Below are 22,284 nucleotides of genomic sequence, written 5' to 3'. Positions count from 1 at the left end.
TGATTCCACACGTGATAAAGCTGAATGTCTAAACTCGGTGTTTGCAGCTAAATCTTGTGTCCCAAACCCATCACTATCTCTACCCACTTTACCCAGTCGCACCCAACTGTCCCTGGACTCTGTATCCTTTTCTCCTGACAAGGTGGAGAGCTTGCTTTCAAACCTCGAGTCAGATTCTGCAACCGGTCCAGACGGCATCAGCCCACGTGTCCTCAAAGCCTGCTCTTCTGCTCTTGCTCACCCTCTCTCTGTTCTATTCACCCTCTCATTTTCCCAAGGTCATCTGCCATCTGCTTGGAAATCTGCTAACATCACTGCCCTGCATAAAAAGGTGCAAAAACAGATCCCTGTAACTATAGACCAATCAGCCTTCTCCCAATCATCAGCAAGGTTATGGAATCCATCATCGCTTCAGACATGAAATCCTTCCTCTTCTCCAATGGCTTGATTTCCAATCATCAATTTGGTTTCAGACCAGGTCACTCTACCCTAGATATGCTGCTACTGCTCTCCCATCAATGGATGGAGGTCCTCAATGCCAGACAGGAAATCCGAGCCGTATCCCTGGACATATCACGTGCTTTTGACACAGTCTGGCACCCTGCCCTACTCACCAAACTCTCTTCCCATGGTATTCAAGGCCATCTCCACTCATGGCTCGCAGACTTCCTCTCCTGTCGCAGTCAACGTGTGGCCCTAAATGGAGTTCTTTCATCCCCTCTTCCTGTGCAGGCTGGAGTTCCTCAAGGTAGCGTTCTGGGCCCTGTTCTTTTCTGGTTTTCATCAATGATCTCTCGGACTCTCTGGAAAATCCTCTATTTCTCTTTGCCGATGACTCCACCCTCTGCCGTACCATCTGTCATCCCTCAGACCGGCAAGCAGCAGCTTCTTCGCTCACTGCAGATCTGGATAAAATCACAAACTGGTCCAACACGTGGAACATGTCTTTCAATCCAGACAAATCTCACACTCTCACTATGTCTCTTCGAAAGGACCGTTTACAAAACCCCCATCCACTTTCTCAACAATCCTCTGGAAGAAGTCTTTTCTTTCAAGCTTCTGGGTCTCACTATCTGCCATGACCTTTCCTGGGAAAGTCACATTTCCAACCTTGCCTCAAAAGCCAGTCGCCGACTGGGAATCCTCCGTCGTGCAAAGTCCTTCCTCGGCCCTCTTGAGCTCTGACCACTTACAAAGCTTTTGTCCGTAGCCTGATGGAGTACTGCTCTCCCCTCTGGGCTGGTGCTCCTGCCTCCCACCTTTCTCGACTTCACGCTGTCGAAACCAGGGCTTTTAAGATCATTGGCATCTCCCGCAATGAAGCTGAGTCTTTGGGCCTCTCACTCAATCACCGCAGGTTGGTCGAGTGGTCTTTCTGTCTTCTACCGACTCCTCTCCAGCCTTGCCCCCTGCTCTCTCTGTGATTTGTCCCAACCACATTTCCACAGGGCGCTCAAGGTCCGCCAACAACCCCCTTCTGGTAAAACTACCAAAATCACGAATCACTGCTCATCTTCACTCTTTCATTCCTCTTTTTTCCCGCCTTTGGAATAAACTTCCCTCACTCTATTCTTTCCCATTCTTCCCTCCAGGCTTTCAAAACAGCTGTTCACCACCACCTCTTATCTTCCCCCATCCAAATCCTCGATCTTTTCTACCCCGATAATCCACCCAAGCCCACTTCCTTCAATTCTCCTGCTTTCCTTCCTGAAAGTCCCTTTAATGTCCATCTTCCCCTCGCCATGTTCCCCGTCCCATCCCCATCCCTCCCCCTTCCACAGTTCACCTGTGTCTGTTCCCCAATGTTTTGTCCCTTCCACTCCCGCCCCTCTTGTCTCATGCCTCCTTGCTGTGAGTTGTGTGTTAGCTCTCATACGAGCCTCGACCAAGGTATACAAAAAAAAAAAAAAAAAAAAAAAAAAAAAAAAGATGATCAATGGAGTGAAATAGATGAAGCTGAAGAGAGAGAGCTGGAATCACGGATACACTGCTTACCCAGGCAGACTTTGTAGAAGACAATGAACGAGACCATGTGTATAGTGTTGCACCAGCTGAAGGCAACCACCCTCTGAGTATTTTTAAGGACAAGAACTGTGAAGAGCTGGCATTTCCAGGAATATTCTGTCGTAAAAAAAAGACCAGATAATTTAGAGAGACGGGTGCCAGTTTATTATAGTGAAATCTGCAAGTCTGAGCTTCGCCACAGAGATAGGAGGGTTGCAAACTCTATTGATAATCTATTTTTCAAAACAAAGAAATTGCAGATGAAATATTTACTTGATAAAACCAAACTTCCCATTCGTAAATAGAATACAAAAGGGAAAAATTAACAGCCGGCACAGTCAAGGGTCAGGGTGCAGTTACAAACCTTATTCATCATGATGAAGGATATAAAGTACTTAGTACACTTTGTGGATCCCCAGCATACTTTCAAAGAGCCAATAAAGATTTAATGACCATGATTAGGCATCTGGGACCAGCAACTCTCTTTCAAAGTTTCTCTGCTGCAGAAACCCGTTGGTTGCATTTGCTATGCATACTAGGCATGCAAGTAGATCATGTAACCTACACAGATGAACAGTTGAAAAATCTGACATGAGAGGATAAGTGCCGATTGATTCAATCAGATCCAGTAACTTGTGCATGTTACTTTGATTACCAAGTCCAGCAGTTACTCAAATTTTTCCAAAGTGACTTTGCACCTATTGGAAATATTGCTGACTACTTTTACCGTGTTGAGTTTCAGCAAAGGGGATCCCCCCCTATACATTTGATGGTTTGGATAGAAAATGCTCCTGAATAGGACAGTAGTCAGATGAAGAGATTGAATGCTTTGTTTATAAACTTATGACCTGTAGCAAAGCTGACACATCAGACGAAGAGCTTTCACAATTGGTCCAATATCAGCTGCACAGGCATTCTCGTACTTGCCGAAAACAAAACAAAACAAAAAAATGCAGGTTCAATTTTCCAAGGCCACCTATGGTAAAAACCATATTGCTTAGGCCACTGGAGACAGATTAATATACGGATGAAGATTTAAAGAAATACAAAATAAACTGTGAGAAAATCAAAGGTCATTTAGCCCTAATGAATGAAGAGACTACCCTTTCACATGAAGAGTTACTTGCTGAATTACAACTTACAGAAAATGATTACATTCTAGCTCTGCATTCCATCATAAAATCACCAACAATTTTCTTGAAAAGAAAGCCAGATTAAGTGAGAATCAACAACTACAGCAATAGTGGGGCAACTTAGCTAAATATAGCATAACAATTGTGCATTTTGTGAGGAAAGCACCAAATTTGGCACACTAGTAGCCTATCATATTATGAACAGATTTGGATATTGGGCCATCTCAAAATTTTTGATGGCAGTGGAAAATGGCTGCCACAGCCATCAGCGGCTGAATTTGAGATGGCCCAATATCCAGATCAGTTCATAATATGATAGGCTACTAGTGTGCCAAATTTGGTGCTTTCCTCACAAAATGCACAATTCTTATGCTAAGTTGCCCCACTACAAGCATTGTCTCAAAGCATGGAGAGCTAACATGGACATACCAGTACATCACTGATGTCTGTGCATGTGCAATGTACATTGCTTCGTATGTAATGAAAGCTCAGCGGGGAATGAGCAAACTTTTGCAAAAAGCAACAGAAGAAGCTAGGAATGGGCATGAAGATATACGACAAGTCCGCAATATTGGAAACAAGTTCCTGAATAGTGTTGAAATAAGTGTCCAAGAAGCTGTGTACCTCCTGTTACAGCTGCCTATGCGTAAGGCATCACACTCGGTGATCTTCATAAATACTAATCCTCCAGAAGATAGAGTTTTCCTCCTAAAACCCAATGAGGTTCTTGATGAAATGGATGATAATTCTGAAGACATAGAATCAAACAATATCATAAAGAGGTATTCGAACAGACCAAAGACATTAGAAAATATTACCTTAACAGAGTTTGCATCATGGTATAGGGAAGACAACAAGAATAGAATTAAAAGAAACAGATCAAAGAAACCAACACAAGATGGCCTGTTACCAGAGCAGGCTGTTCAAGAAAATGATCAAGCAAACAATGATGTTTTGCCCGAGTATACAGATGAAGATGCTGGCAACATTGAAACTCAACCAGAAAACAATACTGCTTCGGTATCTGACATTAATATCTTAACTCCTGATACTAACTTGTGTACTTCTGATACCATTCCAGTAATGAAAGCTGAAGGATACAGACGGAGATTTAAGGCTAAGTTGTTTAGGTCTGTTCACTTTGATCGAGACAAAGAATCAGAGAAACACTTCTGAGAACTGCTCATGCTATACACATGTTGGAGGGATGAAGAAAGTGATCTTCTTGGTGGCCATGACACGTATCAGAATCACTATAACAAGGTTAGTAACAAAGTTGATGCAGAAAAGCAAAAATACATGTTATCCACATATGCTGTAGACCAAGCTCTGCATGACTTACAGAACTTTGATGAAGATGATGTTGTTGATGGAGCTGCATGGGTGGCTCCCAACACAGAACATCGAGACAGAAGAGATGAGGCACAGACACAACAGGACAACAACAATCATTCTCCTCCAGAACACAATGATCTTGGAGAAGATCTTGGTCTAAGCACTACATCTCACAGTACTGAGGACATTGTTCAGTATCAAATGCATTACAACAAGTTTTGTAAGTACATGCAGAGTCTAACAAAGCATCAGAGGGAGTTTGTGTATGATATTCTCCACCAAATCAAGACCTCAGACACACCTGTATTCCGCTTTCTCAGTGGAGGTGCAGGAGTTGGAAAAACGCATGTCATCATTGGTCTCTATGAAGCTGCCCTCAGATATCTCAACAGCATAGCAGGTGAAGATTTTGAACATATCAAAAAATTCTTCACCTATTGGTGATTTTTGAGATGGCCTCAAGACTTGTGAGGCTACAAAAATCTAACATGAGAGGATAAGTGCCGATTGATTCAATCAGATCCAGTAACTTGTGCACGTCACTTTGATTACCAAGTCCAGCAGTTACTCAAATATTTTTCCAAAGTGACTTTGCGCCTATTGGAAAGATTGCTGACTACTTTTACCGTGTTGAGTTGCAGCAAAGAGGATCCCCCCATATACATATGATGGTTTGGATAGAAAATGCTCCTGTACTATAGGACAGTAGTCAGATGAAGAGATTGAATGCTTTGTTGATGAACTGTAGCAAAGCTGACACATCAGACGAAGAGCTTTCACAATTGGTCCAATATCAGCTGCACAGGCATTCTCATACTTGCCGAAAACAAAACAATGCAGGTTCAATTTCAAAGGCAAACACATTTTCAGATGTTTGAATTGCATGAAATATCAACGGATTTACAGAACGTCCTCACGTCTTCAACACTCCATTTGCTGTATATCATGGCAATTTGATGCTCAGCCTCAGAAACAGTTTGATATTGAATATATATCCATTGATATTGAAAGGCTGCTTTCAATATCAATGGAAATACCATACATAGTGCCTTAAAAGTGCCAGCCAGTCAGTCTCTTGATTACCGGTCATTGGACAGTGATCGTCTGAACACACTTCGTACACAACTTGGCCATGTGAAGTTAGTCATTATTGATGAAATATCGATGGTTGGCAACAAGATGCTAAATTTCATACACAAGCGTCTACAGGAGATCACTGGTTCTTCACAAATTTTTGGTGGTATTTCTATTATCGCAGTCGGTGATTTGTTCCAATTCGGACCAGTCTGTGACAGCTACATATTTGCTAATATTGACAAGGATTATGGTCCCCTTGCTACAAATCTATGGCAAACACATTTCCAGATGTTTGAATTGCATGAAATAATGAGACAGCGAGACGATCTACAGTTTGCACAATTGTTGAATCGCCTTCGAGAGGGCAGGCAAACACCTGCTGATTTACAGTTGTTGCGCACCAGATGTCTTCATCAGCCAACACAGCAATTTCCTCAAGAAGCTCAACACTTATTCATTAGCAATGCCAAAGTGAATCAGCACAACACAAATGCATTTCAATGTTCTGAAGCTGATACATTTACTGTGAGAGCTAAAGATTCTGTTATTGGAGAAATGTCCTCAGTGAGCTCTGTCTGTTCAAGACTACTTAACCAAGTTCCAGATGATCCAAGAAAAACGATGCAGTTACACACAAATCTCCAGCTTGCACTTTGATTAAGACATGATCTCTCTGTAAATGTAAATGTTGAAGATGGCTTGACAAATGGAGCTGCATGTGTAGTGACTAGATTTGCTCTTCCACAATCATCTAACAATACAGCATCTGGTGTTGTATGGGTGGAATTTGATCAGAAGGAAGTTGGGGTCAAGACAAGACATCAAAATAGGCACTTGTACAAAGGAAGCATTAAGAAATCATGGACACCCATCACCCCTATCTCCAGACAATTCAAAGTGGGTCACAATCAAAAGGCTGAAGTCCTCAGGACCCAATTTCCACTTAGACCAGCAGCTGCCAAGACAATTCATCGCTCTCAGGGTGACACTTTGGACAAGCTTGTCATTGATCTTGATGGTAGGAAAATGCCTCGTATACATTATGTTGGGCTGAGTCGTGTCAAATCACTTGACCAATTACATATTCTTAACTTGAATGAGGACAAAATCAGTCTGAGTAAAGATGTCCAACAGCATATGGAGACCTTACGACGACATGTCTACAAACCATCATTGACATTCCTCCACAACTTGAAAGATCAGTGCAAGATTGTTTACCTCAATACTCAGTCTTTGCACAGACATTTGCCAGATGTCACAGCAGATTATAATTTGCAAGCTGCTGATCTCGCTATCTACACAGAAACAAGATTCTGCAAACATGATACTGAAGAATCAACTGAAATCGCTGGAAAATATCAATTCAGAAATGATGGTTCATCAAATAACCCTCAAACCCAACCAACTCATGGTACTGCAGTCTACACTATGCCACCTTTTAAGACTAATTATCCAAAAATATGCAATAGTTCTCAAGTTGAAATCACTTCTATACATGTGCAAGGCAAATTGCAAAATATAACAGTTGTTGCTGTATACAACCCTCCAAGAACATCTGTTAAAACTCTGTGTCAAGTCTTGAAAGACTCTCTTCCATGTACCAGTACTGAGAACCTCATTGTCCTGGGAGACTTCAATATCAATTGGCCGCAGGAAACAAGCTCCAAAAGACAACTGCACAATTTGATGCTCAGCCTCGGTCTAACACAGCAAATAAAGCAATACACAACAGATATATAATCAAACACAGATTGACCTCATATTTTCCAACCTCAAACCTCAAATCTTCCACTGTGGTGTTCTTGAGACATATTGGAGCTATCATAAGGCAGTGTGGATTGCAATCGACATCTAATTCTTGACTCGCACTATATAAAGCTGTAAGACTTGCTATTGAAGTTATGAACATGTTTGTTCTGAAAATCAATTCAACAACATGTGTGTGCATCCTATCCAACATTACAACAGACCTGTAAAGCACTACAAAATAATTCCCAATCATCACACCTTCTGAAAGCACTACAATACAACATCATTCCCAATCATCACACCTCCTGCTGTATGCTGCTGGTAAGACACAATTCTTAACTTATTTTTATAACAGTCTCTACCATGTATGTACTCCTATGCTAAGCACACCATAAACAATATCTTTTTGGTACAATTTAAACTTTTTGCTGTATAGCTCAAAACCGCTTATCTGATTTCAATTATTTTTGGTTATTACGATCCTCACCCCTGGGGAACTTTTTCGAGATGATGACCAAATGGTGTCTTGTTTCCAATTCATCTCCCTCGTTATCTGGAATATGTACGACCTTTTTCATTCAATGGCGGGGGATTCCCCATCTCTGATGGTATTTTTTTTTTTTTGGCCAATTACCCAAACCTCTAATATCTCATTTTTCAATGAGGTCATATATTCTGATTCATATCAACTGCATTGGAAAAGGAAATAGCCACAAGATGGATTTTTAATCACATACTGTATAAAATCCATAAAATGCTGCACCATGATGTTAATGTAGTTAACGAGTAAGGCACACCTTAACAGGATCGGGTCAATTTAACCAACAAAACTTGGTACGATTAAATACAGCAAATTCCATGGGCAGGAGAAGCTTATGGTTGTCAAATCCTTACTCCTTTATCAGGACTGGGATTACGGGGCATTATTCAAACCTTCAAAAAGACCGAATTAGATCAACTGATTTGATGTGAAAAGTTTAATTTGAATAACCAAACGCTATCATGTAACCGTTCCCAGTCTGTCATTTCCACAGCAGTTGATAGCATTTTCACCCCCAGCATACAAATGCTATTCTCTCAACGGATGGCAGGTAGGCTGTGCCATCAACGTAAATACCATTATGGCGAACCGGATTCTCCACCTGTTCAACAAAAATACTCTCTCACAACCTTCTGTCATTTCTACCAAAAAAAACCACTCCATTTGACATTAAAATTGGCAAGTTGTGATGAACTATAAGGACGTTTCCTGTCGTGTAACACTATCATCCCATCATTCCTATTCTTTCACCTCTTTTAGTTTGTGCCTCAATGTCAGCCTTCAAGTTCTGACCACTTCACATGCATACCATGACTAATTTGAGTCTGTAAGCAATATACAATGCAGGAAGTCGGATGGATGACCAGCTCATTATTTCAAGGTGTTCCGTCTGCATTGGTCTGCAGGCGGCCAGGCTTTATGGCAACGAAGTACACACAGTCATAGACGTATTTCATCATCGAGCGCTTGTTTCCCGTGTACCGAGATTCCACACAATCCCTCTGAACCTAAAAGAAACACAGGGTCCATGCTTAAACTGTTTATGGTGAAAACGGTATAAAGCAATTTATGGTGAAAACGGTATAAATCGATAAAGACGAGAGATTTCACTTCAACTTCCTGTATCACCTCCATTTACATAATCAAATCCATTCAAGACATCATTTGCCTCATTGACTGGAGGGTGACAAACAAATAAGTAAACAGTTGAAATAGTACATTACCTCAATATGAAATCCAAGCTTCAAAATTATTTCCCTCACGTCTTCAAAACTGAATTCCACGGACATCTCATTTGGTGTGTTTTCATAGTGGTAGAGTAAAGGGCCTAGCATGTGTGGAAAGGCAAAATAATGGGCAAAGTGACTGTCATGCTGACAACACAAGTCGATGAAGTAGCAGCTGACGGAACAAACACAAAAGTACAAATGCAACGAGCAAAGTAGTGCAGCATTTGGTATTTTATCCAAGTCAGGGTGCATTAACAAACAAACTCCAAACTGGCATCTCATTGCCTTCATATCACATCCGTATGTTGCCTTTCCCCACACATGCAAAATCACAAGTCGTACAAAATTTTATTCTTCTGGAAACCTTACTTTATTTGACAAAGTAAAAGGAAAAGCTCAATCGGTTGCTTCTTGGTGCAGCATTCCTTCCTGGCACCATCACTAGATAGATGTTTTTTTTGCTGCCCAGGGATCCAATTCTGAAAGGGATCACACCCAGGACCTGTCTGAACAGGTGAGCTTGCAATCAACCAAGAGAACGTCCTCAGTCTCAAATTGGTTACACCGATGTATGCCTACATCCTTACAGCATTTGACACACCAATTCTAGGCCTATTATCAAACTGAATTTGAAAACAAAATTTGACTGGTACTAAACTCCATAAATCAACAATTTCCAACATAGCTTGTCGAAAGACACAAATGACTTGGGATAATCAGATAATCCTATGTTTTCTCAAAAATCGCTGCATTGTCCTGGGGCTGGGTGTGGAGAAAACAGTTCAACGATGGTGGATGAATGTACAGGAGATGTCACTTCAGTGTGCTGCTTTGATTATCAGTTCCCCTTGCAGTGCTACCATGTTTAACTATCACTTAGTTCCAGTGCAAGTTGTGAACACATCAAGCAACAAACTGAAGAAGGGTTGTACAAGTTAATCTCTTGCTGCAGGTAAACAAGATAACTAGCCTTAGGTTTCGAGCAACTCGGTGGACGAGTGGGTAAGGCCTTGCTGCAATTACCTTGCTTGAGTGCATTCATTCCAATGGCAAACCACCCAGTGCATTGCTTGCCTCAAAAATGCTTTGGCAGAATCGACACTGACAGTGTACGGTATATGGGGGTATTAAATGATTTACTTGTTTGTTTGTTTGTTCCAACGTTGGCATGCCTCAAGGTTGCTCTTTTCAGAGAATTACACTAAAAGAGCAACCGCAAGGTACACCGGTTTATTTATTACACCGACACCACAAAGTCATTAATTTATTGGTAAAATGTGATAATGTTCAAGTGTTGTGAAGGATTGCATTCACTGAATTGCACTGCCAAAGCATCCAAGTATGTATATGAGGGGAGTGGGTGAGGTTCACACCTGTAGTTATGCACTTTGTTAAAATGGCAAGGGGGAGTGAAAACGTTTACAATATTTGCACAAGTATGTCTGGATATGGACCGTGGGGCTGACAGGATGGCTTAGAAATATAGAAGTATGCACACTCGCCTCAAAGCTGTCTCAACTGATCCAGCAATTAACTGTCATCCCAGTGTTTCACAGGCAGGGTGATTCATCGTGTGTGCCGTCCTTCGGATGTACGTTATACTGGGAATCCCGTCAGCCTGGCAGTAGTTTGTGGACGTTAAAGATCTCACAGTGTCATTTACGAGGGAGGAGTCGGCGAGCTATCACTGGCACCCTGAACAAATTCCAAATTCCTGCATTAACTATTGCTGGGAAGGCAATGGCAAACAACCGAGTATAACCCTTATAAAGAAACTGCTTCAGCAGCACCGACACTGTAGCACAAAGTTATGGTACATCAGAATATGGTGAAGAGTAGCTGAGTTATCACTGGCACCCTGAACAAATTTCTGCTGTGACTCACTGCTGAGAAGGCAACTGCAGGCCACCCAGAATAACCCATGCGAAGACACTGCTTCAGGAGCACCGATGCTCTCCAGACTACGGTACATCCATGATGTTGATAGTTTCCATAACAACCATTGCAGCCTTCAATTGATTCCCAGATTAGGGTAGTAATTGGCAGTAATTTTGGGTCCCACTGCAGAAATTTCCCTGCTTTCAGGTGTTTCCTCCACAAAACATCAGATAAAGGTCGTCATTCGTTTCTCTTTCAGGGCCGTATTTGTGCCATTCAGTGAAATAAAGTTTCCGTAAGCCATAGCGAGCACGCATTTGTGGACCATGTGATGTTTGTTGCCAATTCTGTTGGGTGATTTAGCTGCAGTTGAAGATTACTCTCCTGCAAGTATGTTGAAGGTGGCATAATATAGGCTCGACTTAGATATTAATGTCATATTTTAAAGGGGGGGGGGGAAACACGTGCACTTCATATTTGGTGTGCCTTAACATGCAAAGATAATAACGCAACAGAATGATTGATGTCATGGGATAGAATTATGATAGCTCAGCAAAAAATCCCTGGTGTTGCACCAGCTGGAATGGAAGACAGGTTTTGAGACTTCAAAGTTTTGCTTACCCATGTTTATCCACACTCCACCAGGCTTTAGAATCTTCCAAATTGCTTCGATGTAGTCAATTATATTGTGCGCCGTATCAATGAAGAAGCACGTAGCAATGCAGTCCCATGCATCTGAGAATAAGAACATAATACCATGGTGAAATGGCAACTTTCCAAAAAATTTAAAAAGCAAAGCAAAATTCAGCACCCCTATAAGCACATAGTGGCAGCGCTTTATGTTATGTTACACTTAATTTGATCATCCTTTTTCAAAGTGTAACACTAATCGAGCGGCTTGTATATATATATATATATATATATATATATATATATATATATATATATATATATATATATATATATATATATATATATATATATAATACATAATACGAGACGACCCGTGAACTCGTTGGGTTCCCGTTGTGACAGCGGTTGATGGGAAGAAGAAAAGGAAAAAAAAAAGACTAAATTTTAAAATTATTTAGTGGTCAAACTTTAACTTGAAGAAAATTTGAGCATTTACCTCAGGAGTCATCGTTCGGCCAACCAGTTTCTCGAGGTATATCAACACATTCTCCATGGTTTGTCCTTGCGCTTTATGGATCGTCATACCAAAACTTGACTGAATCGGGAATTGATTTTTTAATAATTTTTTTTCTTTGCCCGATTTGAACAAAACTTGATACTGCACACCACAGGCGAATGGCGAGTAAGGTGGCCCTAAAATTTTTACGTTATCGTGTACCATTTTGGCTTTATTTCGGGAACATACATACATATATATATATATATATATATACATATATATATATATACATATATATATATATATATATATATATATATACATATATATATATATACATATATATATATATATACATATACATATATATACATATACATATATATATATATATATATATATATATATATATATACATATACATATACATATATACATATATACATATACATATATACATATATACATATATATATATATATATATATATATATATATATATATATATATATATATATATATATATATCAAGCACCGAAGGTGGCTGCATACAAACATATATACATCTCCACACACATTGGATTTGAACTTGGAGTCACAACGCTCTTTGAGGATAGCTCAGACACCAGTAGTAAAACGAGTAGTTATTAATTATTATAAGATTATTTTCTTCCATGTCATCTTTAAAACTTCTGAGCTTGTATTTGATATGAAGCTCATTTCCAAAACATGCTTCATGCCACTTTCAGTTGTTACGTTAACAAATGCTATTATTTGCATGTAGCATTTAATACTCCGATTGTTTAACAAATCTTGGTTTATTACAAATGTCTAAGAGAAAACTATTTTTCGACTAAGTTGCACTACATGCTTTCGCTAATTTTGACTAATCCGCGTCATGTCCCCCAAGCGATCAATGACCTCCATAAACGATAAACTGAACCATCTGTTGAGTTATTTCTGATATTAAAATGTCACATTCATGATTGGACAATTCTAAAGCATGTTACTCACATCACTGGTTGAAACAAAAGGTGTCAAATAAAACCAACAGGACACTGAAGATAAATCAAAATCCTCTTCTCCAATGGCCTGATTTCTGATTATCAATTTGGATTCAGACAAGGTTACTCCACACTGGACTTGCTTCTCTTGCTTTCCCAACAATGGATGGAGATCCTCAATGCCAGACATGAAATCAGAGACATCTCCCTAGACACATCGCGTGCTTTCGATATGGTCTGGCACCCCGTACTGCTCACTAAACTCTCTTCCTATGGTATCTAAGGCCATCTCCACTCATGGCAGGCAGACGTCCTCTCCTGTCGGAACGTGTGGCCCTAAATGGAGTTCTTTCATCCCCTCTTCCTGTCCAGCTGGAGTTCCTCAAGGCAGCGTTCTGGGCGCTGTTCTTTTTCTCGTTTTCATCAATGATCTCTCTGACTCTGAAAAATCCTCTATCACTTTCCTGATGACTCCAACTTATGCCATCCCTCAGATCAGTAAGCAGCAGCTTCTTCACTCGCTGCAGATCTGGATAAAATCACAAGCTGGTCCAACACGTGGAACATGTCTTGCAATTCTGACAAATCTCACTCTCACTATGTCTCTCCGAAAGGATTGTTGGGAAAACCCCATCCATGTACTTTCTCAACAATCCTCTTGTAGAAGTCCTTTCATTCAAACTTTTCGGGCTCACTATCTGCCATGATCTTTCCTGAGAAATCTACATCTCCAAGCTGGCCTACAAAGCCAGTCACCAATTGGACATCCTCCGTCGTACAAAGTCCTTTCTTGGCACACCTGAGATCCTGACCACGTACAAAGCTTTCATCCACAGCCTGATGGAGTACTGCTCTCCCCTCTGGGCTGGTGCTCCTGCCTCTCACCATTCTCGGCTTCACGCTGTGGAAACCAAGGCATTTAAGATTATTGATATCTCCCGCAATGAGGCTGAGAGTGTTTAGGTCTCCCACTCTCTCACCGCAGGCAAGTCGGTGGTCTTTGTTTTTTACCGTGCCCCCCCCCCCCGTCTGCCAACTGTCCTGTCTATATTTCCGCAGGACACTCAACGTCCGCCAGCAACCCCATTCTGTTAAAATTACCAAAATCACGAATCACTGCTCATCTTCACTCTTTCATTCCTCTTTTTTCCCACCTTTGGAATAAACTTGCATACACTCTTCAATCCCATTCTTCCCTCCAGGCCTTCAAAACAGCTGTTCACCATCATCTCCTTTGTTCCCATCCAAAACCATGATCTTTTCAACCCCTGTTAATCCACCACGAACCCACTTCCTTCAAATTCCCTGCTTTCCTTCCTGAAAGTCCCTGTGGTGTCCATCTTGTTTACCCCGTGTACCCTGCTCCATCCCTCTCCCTCCCACAGATCTAATGTCTCTGTTCCCCACTGTTTTGTGCTTCTCTCTCCTGTCCCTCTTGTCTCCTTCTCCCCTTGTTATACGTTCTGTTAGCTCTTATACAAAACTTGACATTGTATATGTATTAAAAATAAAAAATAAAAACACTGGATGCCAGCTTGCAGACGCGATCTACCCACAACACATAGCTGAGGACGAGACCCACGAGCTTCTGGACACTACCTCTCACAAAGTCTGATCACATAAATAAATTGGGGGATTTGCTTGCCGTCGGGATGGACAAAGTGAAAATATGGGTCTTTCTTGTACAAAAATGGGTTCCAGGTATATGGTATGACCAGATACTTATATTCTCCAGATCGACAGTGAGGGATGCTGACATAGCCTGCCTGGGACAGGAGTTCGGAAAATTTCTTTACAGGGTGGGTTCATCTGCAAAATTATATCATAGATTTTCCACTGACAAAGATCATCGAATTAGACCAGCCACACGATTGATTTTCCAAATGCTACCTTGAAGGATACTGAGGCTCCAGAAGTAGAGAAAGCCATCCATAGCAATCCACTGCTTGTGAGTGCAATGCAAATCTGATAGCCATTCAGTAGAATACTCTGGAATCATGAGATGACAACTTTGTAGCAGATGACAGCTGTCAGGTCCAGTAACAGTGGAGGAATCGAGGTTGGCTAACAATTGCTCCAATTTAGTGGGAAAGGGGAGGTGTTCGGTGAGTGGTGACAGCATGGGTATAGCAAGAGTCTGAATGAGGCCTTGGCCTATTTCATACAGACAGATTCAGGGCTGGCCTATTTTGCATTCTCATCTGACCTGATGCTCAGAACCCAGCTTCAAATCTAAAATACTATACTGTTGTGTATTAATCCATTGCCTACTAATGACCTTGTAATTCACATGAAAAGACACTAATGTAAACTAATGTTTTTGCCCTGCAAGTTATTTAAGCACAAGCTTCTTCAGATCAATATAAAAATAAACCAATGTCACCCGCAGGGTGACGCGTATCTTGCCAAAAGGTGACCACGTGTGACTTCTTTAAGGTCACACTGAGGTGAATAAAGCTGCTATCCACCAGGAGCGACTTCTTGAGGAATATCTGCCTACGAGAGATTCCGATGAGAATCGTTCTACAGAGAAACCATGAAAAATATGCGTTTGCCTCAGAACGTCACCAAATGACGTCATAATGTCTCAAGCTTGACATATCTAGAAAGCACTCATCGAGGTGTTCAATTTGAGGTACGACACGATATGGTTCCTAAAACTTGAAAATTTGACCTTGGGGTCAAATATGTTTGACCTGAGGCGCTAACCATGAAGGTCAAGGCCAATCGCCACCAAAAATTAATCGGCTGAGTGCCAGACCATGAACTATATTCCCATGAAGTTTGAAGACGATCCGATCAAAATTATTCAAAAAAGGGTTTCGTCGACTCCCCTGATTTGCGACAAAGTGACCTTGACCATTGACCTTCAAAATTTTATGCGCTGAAAGGGACCTCTATAGGCCTCTGATATGTGAAGTTACAAAAATTTCCAATGATAACTGTGCTCTGCAGAATTTTTTATATGTGATTACAGACAAAAAAAAACAAAAAAAACACACAAGCTGACTAACATATCTTGCAAAAACTTCGTTTTGGCAAGATAATAAACAAATGAAGGCACTCAGCATTAACATGAGTAGTGTCCATTGTGACTCAATCCTTCAAGAGTGAAGGAACAGAGGAGGTGTGTGTACCAGCAATAGACTTGTCCAACTGCCACCAAGTTTTGGAGAATGGTGAGAAAGATCAGACCTCAAGTGAGCCTGTTGTTGAGGCTTCTCAGGAGCGATACACACTGATTGCGAGATTTACATAGAGACTGCAGGCTCCCATCATGTTACTTCAAGTAGTATTTACTACCATTAAAATTTACAAATAAATATTTCTCAATTGCATTGTTGCAGACATTTTTGTTATACTTTGCTTAAAACAAGATGAGTGGGAGAAGGTGGGAAGGTTAAGGCGAAAAAGGATGGGGGGGGGAGGAGGAAGAGGTGTAAAAAACATTTTTTAATGTAGAAGGAAGTTTTGGAACATGGTAAATATAAAAAGACTAAAGAAAGAGACATGCAGGGAAACAGGAAGATGAATAGTAGGAGAAAAACCAATTGACCCTCTTCATCAGCATAGATTTCGAGGAAGTCGCCAGCAGTCATTGAAAAGTTACTGCCATCTGGAAAGCAGCTGGGATCTATATCCGGTAGGAGAACGGGGCGGATCTGATCAGCCGAACGCCAGTTATTGCTGAACTGTAATGCCCAGGGGTATAGAGTTTTCTGTTCCATGCCAGGACACCTGCAATGCATAAAGAAATGCCAAATTGGAAGTGCCCATAAAGAAGTCAATCTAGTCTAGGGTAATATTGTTACGAATCTGGCAGCCATTTGCACACAGACAGCAGTCCCCGCAGTTCAGTTATTTCGATAAGTATGTGTTTATAGCCAGGGTCCCGTCCTTCTGTCTAATGGGTTAATTTAATGTGTGCGCTGCGGGTTTCTTTATCGTCAGGTTTTTTTTTTGCATTAAATCTCCCCTTCGCTCCATCGCCATTACGCACGTGTTCGGGGCCACGGGCATAGGCGGGGTGAGGTCGACTCCGCCCAGCGAGATGGGTGTGCCTCGCAACCAATGAGGGATAGGAGTACCTCAGAAGCCCCCGACCAATCCAGAGACGAGTTACCTCAGGGCGGCTCCGCCCAGCCAGATGGGATGTTCACTACCATCCAATCAGGAGGCGAGTGGCCAGGGGAAGAAATCCCTCGGACCTTGCAAAAAGAAAGAGTAGAGTGGTCGTCAAGAAGAGAGTAGAGCAGTCATCGTTGGCATTGCTCTCGGTGTGCGTCGTTGGAGCCGACGTCGTCAGCGGTCTTTTCCGGGGCTCCTCGTGGTGGTGGTGGTCGAGCAGCCAGGATCGTGGGCTCGTGGATTTCGGGTCATGGGTTAGAGTCCCACCATGGTGGGTTGGAGTCGGTGTGACCGCACCAGGCGGAAAGGTACCCGACCAGGCTCTGTCCCCCCAGCTGAACTATCCTCCTCGGCTGGAGGACCGAATAAAGACCCGACAAGGTCCATTTCTTTTGGGTGTGTGTGTCTGTGTCCATGGGCCCCGTCCTTAAGTAGGAATTGCTGTGTTTGCTTGTATATAAATTGCATTTCTCATTTTCGGTTTTAACTCTGCTCTTTGTGCTCCCCTGCCTCATTATAAATAAACCCCCAATTGTTCAATGTACCAGCTCGTTGTCGTGCTTTCTATTATTGACCCAGCACGGTTCGTGCTTGAGAACCAGTAAGCCGATTGGGCTGTAAGTTGTCGTTTGGACCGACGGACTTTGGTAATTCCGCTCGGTTACACCGGACCGAGGTCGCTCGAGCGACCCGGTTCGACAGAGTCCATTGAGGGTGTGACTTCCCCGGTAATTTGGCAACGTGGGTACTTAGGTATATTGAAATTTGGCTATTAACCCTACCCCACACTGTCAGAGAATTGGCGATCACGGTCCTTTAGTGACCCATGACCTTCGGCGTTGTCTGAAGGTTACGACCTGCAATTCTGGGTGTTCGGTGGGAGACGGCTCTACTGCTCCACCTGACGGTCGTTCCTCGCCACCGACCCCCGGCCCACAACAATATGTGATCATGGAAGGAAGGAAGCATTCAGGAAGAGTGAAAGCACAGCAGATATAATTATCCAGATAGCATATGGTGTGAAACTGTATACTAGTTTTCGCCTTACCTGTTGAGGATATAGTGGGAGACAAAGAGCATGTAAAGACTCCATTCATTGCCCTGACAGGTATACCCAAGACTCGCCAGCTCCCACGCCAAACGCCCAAGGCCAGCACCAGGAACAAGTACGTGGACATCTTCTGGATTACTATAAACAACAAGACGGGTTAAATTATTACAAAAATAAAATGTCATGCCATGCAGGAATGAAGAAGGACATTTGATTGAGGAATTCATATTGTGACGGTTATTGAACCGGCCCCCGGGTGAATGAACATCCATGACAAGTAGAGTTCCATAGTCAGTTATATCGATAATACGTGTGTCCAGACAGGCCCCCACCCCATTATCAAGAGGGGAGCAGGACAAATGCGTTGTGTGGGCTTTAAAGTAGGTCTTTTCCTCCTCCTCCTCTTTACCTCACCTGTCCTTCCTTTAAATCCTCTTTTATTCATGGCTCACACACCGTGGTTGCCATTTCATGCACCATACAGTACAAATTGTGTCTGTCTGTCTGTCTGTCTCTCTCAATCTCAAATGACCATTTAACAGTCCACGTATATATCGGGAGCAAACCGCTATTCATAAATTTCCTTCCTTTCTTTTATTCCACCTCTCGTACAGCAACAAACACCACCACATTCTGAAACACGGCACCACAGACACCCACAAATTTAGAGGATGGGAAAGAACAACGTTTCTGTTTTCAAACTCACTGGGCAGGAAAGACCATTGGATGGGAAAACCTCTTAAAGACAAGGTAGCGGCAGCTCAGGCGAGGACCTCAACTCGTGGAGGATTGACAGCAAAAATAGGCATAAACTGGTGAGCGCACCAAGGATGTGCTGTCAAAGGGCAAGCTACGAACTTTGCTCCAGGGAACTCAACCTCCCATGAACTCTGACCACCCCCCCTCCCTCACCACCCCATTCAAGCTGCGGGGGTCATGCTCTCGCGTTAAGAAGTAATTCTTGCAAGTCCAAAGAAGAATTTTGAATATTCTCGCCTTCATTGAACCGCCACGAGTCGTCATCTATGAAACTGCTGAGACACAGGTCACTACTCTCATTCTCATCCACGGCCAGAAATTTTGGCTTTCCTGAGCTGAGTTGATCATGAGGTAGTCTAGGTGTCTGATGCAAAAGTTTTGCCATCGTTTCTCGCTCATCTGTGGGCACGTTGGAATCGGCAAGAGCGAAAATTACCAATTGCGGTGTCAATTACCAATTGCATTAGTATACTAGTAATTTGTGTATATACTGTACATGTTAAATAAATACATGTTTGACCTTCGAATATTTAATTGTTATTTTCTGATATCAATGAGGGCGAGAATATTCAAAATTCTTCTTCGGACTTGCAAGAACTACTTCTTAACGCGAGAGCATGATCCCCGCAGACGTCTCTGTGACAGATATACTGCATTTTAGAGCATAAAAACGAATTCAGCACACCCAAAAACTTATAACGAGACATATTAGAACCCACATCGAAGGAAACAACTTTCCAGTGGCCAAAACTCGGCCATCTTGAACGCCATTTTGGATTTTCCGCCATATTGGATGCCTAATGTCAAGTCCCCGACTGCTAGCAGACATAGCAATCATAATCATCTGCAAACATACACATATCAAGTAACATTAACGTATTTTAGCAGGTGTAGAAGTCTATTTCTGTGTCAAAACGCGAAAAAAGGCCGCCATTTTGGAAAAAATGGCCACCGGCGGCCATTTTTGGGAGGAAAATTCTAAAAAAAAAAAAATAATAATAATAATAATAATAATAATAATAATAATAATCAGTGAGTGGGGTTTTTATCCATATTGGAAAGCTACGACGGGTAGCCAACTTGACTAGTGCAAAAAAGTTGCAATATGAAACACCCTACTCCATAATGACATCCACTTTCTGTCTCTTGCTGTCCTCTAAAGAACCCCTATTCGTCTACCTCGATTCACAAAGGGAATCACAATTCTAAAAGAGCTATCAGTGACTTACCTCTTGACCCTTATGGGCGAGCCATACGCACCTCAAGTTTTCCTCTTTAAGCATATAATCGCCCACATTGCAGACACCTTTCTGATTTTCCTATCCCTCCTTATTCCTCATTTGTTCTGGGATTGGAACACGTCGAAGGACATGCGCCACAGTGAGTCAAAGGCTGTTTATAAGGACAAAAACAATGATTAATTAAAACTGGTAAACCAGTAATCCCGGGCTTCAAGGCGTGCCTCCATTTTAACAAATTTCAACACCATCACCCTGTCACATGATATGGGTTTTCCGAGTTAGAAAGTTAGTTCAAGTCTGCAATGGGGCCCAGCTACAGGGTCCCTCATGTTGTATCAATGAAGGATTGAAAAGCCCATTGCAATACATGATAAAGAAAGAAACTTCACATTGGACAAATCGAGGCTGGACAAATTTCCAAGTCCCCAAAAAAGTCCAATAACTCCACATTTGCATATTAATGTAAATGGCAAACTTGTAGAACGTTAAAATATCTTCCAGAATTTGTGGTCACTTTTTGTCTATCTTCTTTGGTTTTCATTTTACGACATGTCAAAAATGGGTGATTTTCAACATTGGGGGGCTCTGGGGCCTCACTGGGGTAAAATACAGACATAGTGTAAACATATTTGGAGTCCCCTCTTCAAGGCCTATCAGAATCTGTCATTAAATTTTTTCAACTCTCATTTGCATATTTGGCATATTTAATGAGGCGAATCGGCATCATTTTAATCATATAAATTATGCAACGATTTCGACGAAATTAACAACTTAACATTCCAATGGAACCTCGCAAATGTGTGCAAAAGTTTGAGGCTGTCGTATTACCCCTTCTGGAGAAGATGTTTTTAGGTTTTGGAGAAAATCCAATATGGCCGCCAAACCACGTGACCTACGTCATCAAAATTTTCAAAGTATAATCTGCAGGTGGAGAGTTATTAAATGGATAAGTTTCATTGAATTTCATCCAAGTGTTGTTTTTATTTTATGGCATTTCAAAAATGGGTCATTTTCAACTTTGGGGGGCTCTGGGGGCTCACTGGGGTCAAATACAGACATAGTATAAATATATTGGGAGTCCCCTGTTTATGTGCTATCTAAATTTGTCATTAAATTTTTTCAACTCTCATTTGCATATTTGCATATTTAATGAGGCGAATCAGCATCATTTAAAATCATATAAATTAAATAACGATTTCGACCAAATTAACAAATTAACATTAGCATGGAACTTAGCAAATGTGTGCAAAAGATTGAGGCTGTCAGATTATCCTTTCTGGAGAAGAGGATGTTTTTAGGTTTTGGAGAAAATCCAATATGGCCGCCATACCACGTGACCTACGTCATCAAATGTTTCATAGTATAAACTTCAGATGGTGAGTAATTATCCTATTAAGTTTCGTTGAATTTCATCAAACAGTTTTCCCTCCAGATCCGCCACAAAATCGGTCAGTAGAACATAAAAACGCCTTTAATAATAATAATACTAACGATTTCAATAGAGCTTCAGCTATGCTTGAAGCCCTAACAAGAAAGAGCAATCAGAGATTGCAGACCCTCACAATGACTTGTTTTGTGTGGTTTTGGGTGGTGTGGTGTTTAATAGACAAACACACATTTTCAATATTATGTAATTAACAGACATCCTCAGTTCCAACAGCACATAATTCGGAGACGTACTCACGTTCCAATAGTACGTACTTAGTAGACATACTGTACTCAAGTTCTGACCAGACAGGAACACAAACAGACGAACAAACAAAGAACAACTGGAGGCAACTACATTTGAATCATTTGAAGATTGCGTCAGTCGATTCTTCAAACCACTAACTGCACCTGCACATTCAGTGCCCACAAGCAGCATCAAATCACCTTGTTCATGGCAGAGACACGGCAATCAGCAGACATTGCTGGCACACATTGACAGGTTTCTCAAAGACATTCCCTCAAGCGATTAAGAAAAGACATTGTCTATTTGGTCAGATGGGCCAGCATCCCAGTTTAAAAATTGCTACACCACTGT

At 41.6% G+C, this 22,284-nt stretch overlaps 1 protein-coding gene across 2 annotated transcripts in view; it reads right to left on the bottom strand.

Annotated features, from left to right (window-relative positions):
• Nucleotides 1–2,146: 2,146 nt before the first annotated feature.
• CARNMT1 (carnosine N-methyltransferase 1) overlaps nucleotides 2,147–22,284 on the bottom strand; it is a 59,336-nt gene continuing 39,198 nt past the window's right edge. For both annotated transcript variants that reach the window (XM_085895496.1, XM_085895498.1), the window contains 5 exons: nucleotides 18,259–18,399; nucleotides 16,639–16,820; nucleotides 11,568–11,681; nucleotides 9,063–9,166; nucleotides 2,147–8,846 (listed from right to left, as the gene is read on the bottom strand). In XM_085895496.1, the coding sequence (XP_085751622.1) occupies nucleotides 8,715–8,846; nucleotides 9,063–9,166; nucleotides 11,568–11,681; nucleotides 16,639–16,820; nucleotides 18,259–18,399 (673 nt within the window). In that variant the 3' untranslated portion in view covers nucleotides 2,147–8,714. The remainder of the gene's footprint in view (nucleotides 8,847–9,062; nucleotides 9,167–11,567; nucleotides 11,682–16,638; nucleotides 16,821–18,258; nucleotides 18,400–22,284) is intronic.

This window comes from Eptatretus burgeri, chromosome 9 (assembly GCF_056783735.1).
Source record: "Eptatretus burgeri isolate ZD-2024b chromosome 9, Ebu_testis_v1, whole genome shotgun sequence".
Lineage (NCBI taxonomy): Eukaryota > Metazoa > Chordata > Myxini > Myxiniformes > Myxinidae > Eptatretus > Eptatretus burgeri.
This window is presented reverse-complemented; position numbering and strand designations above follow the sequence as displayed.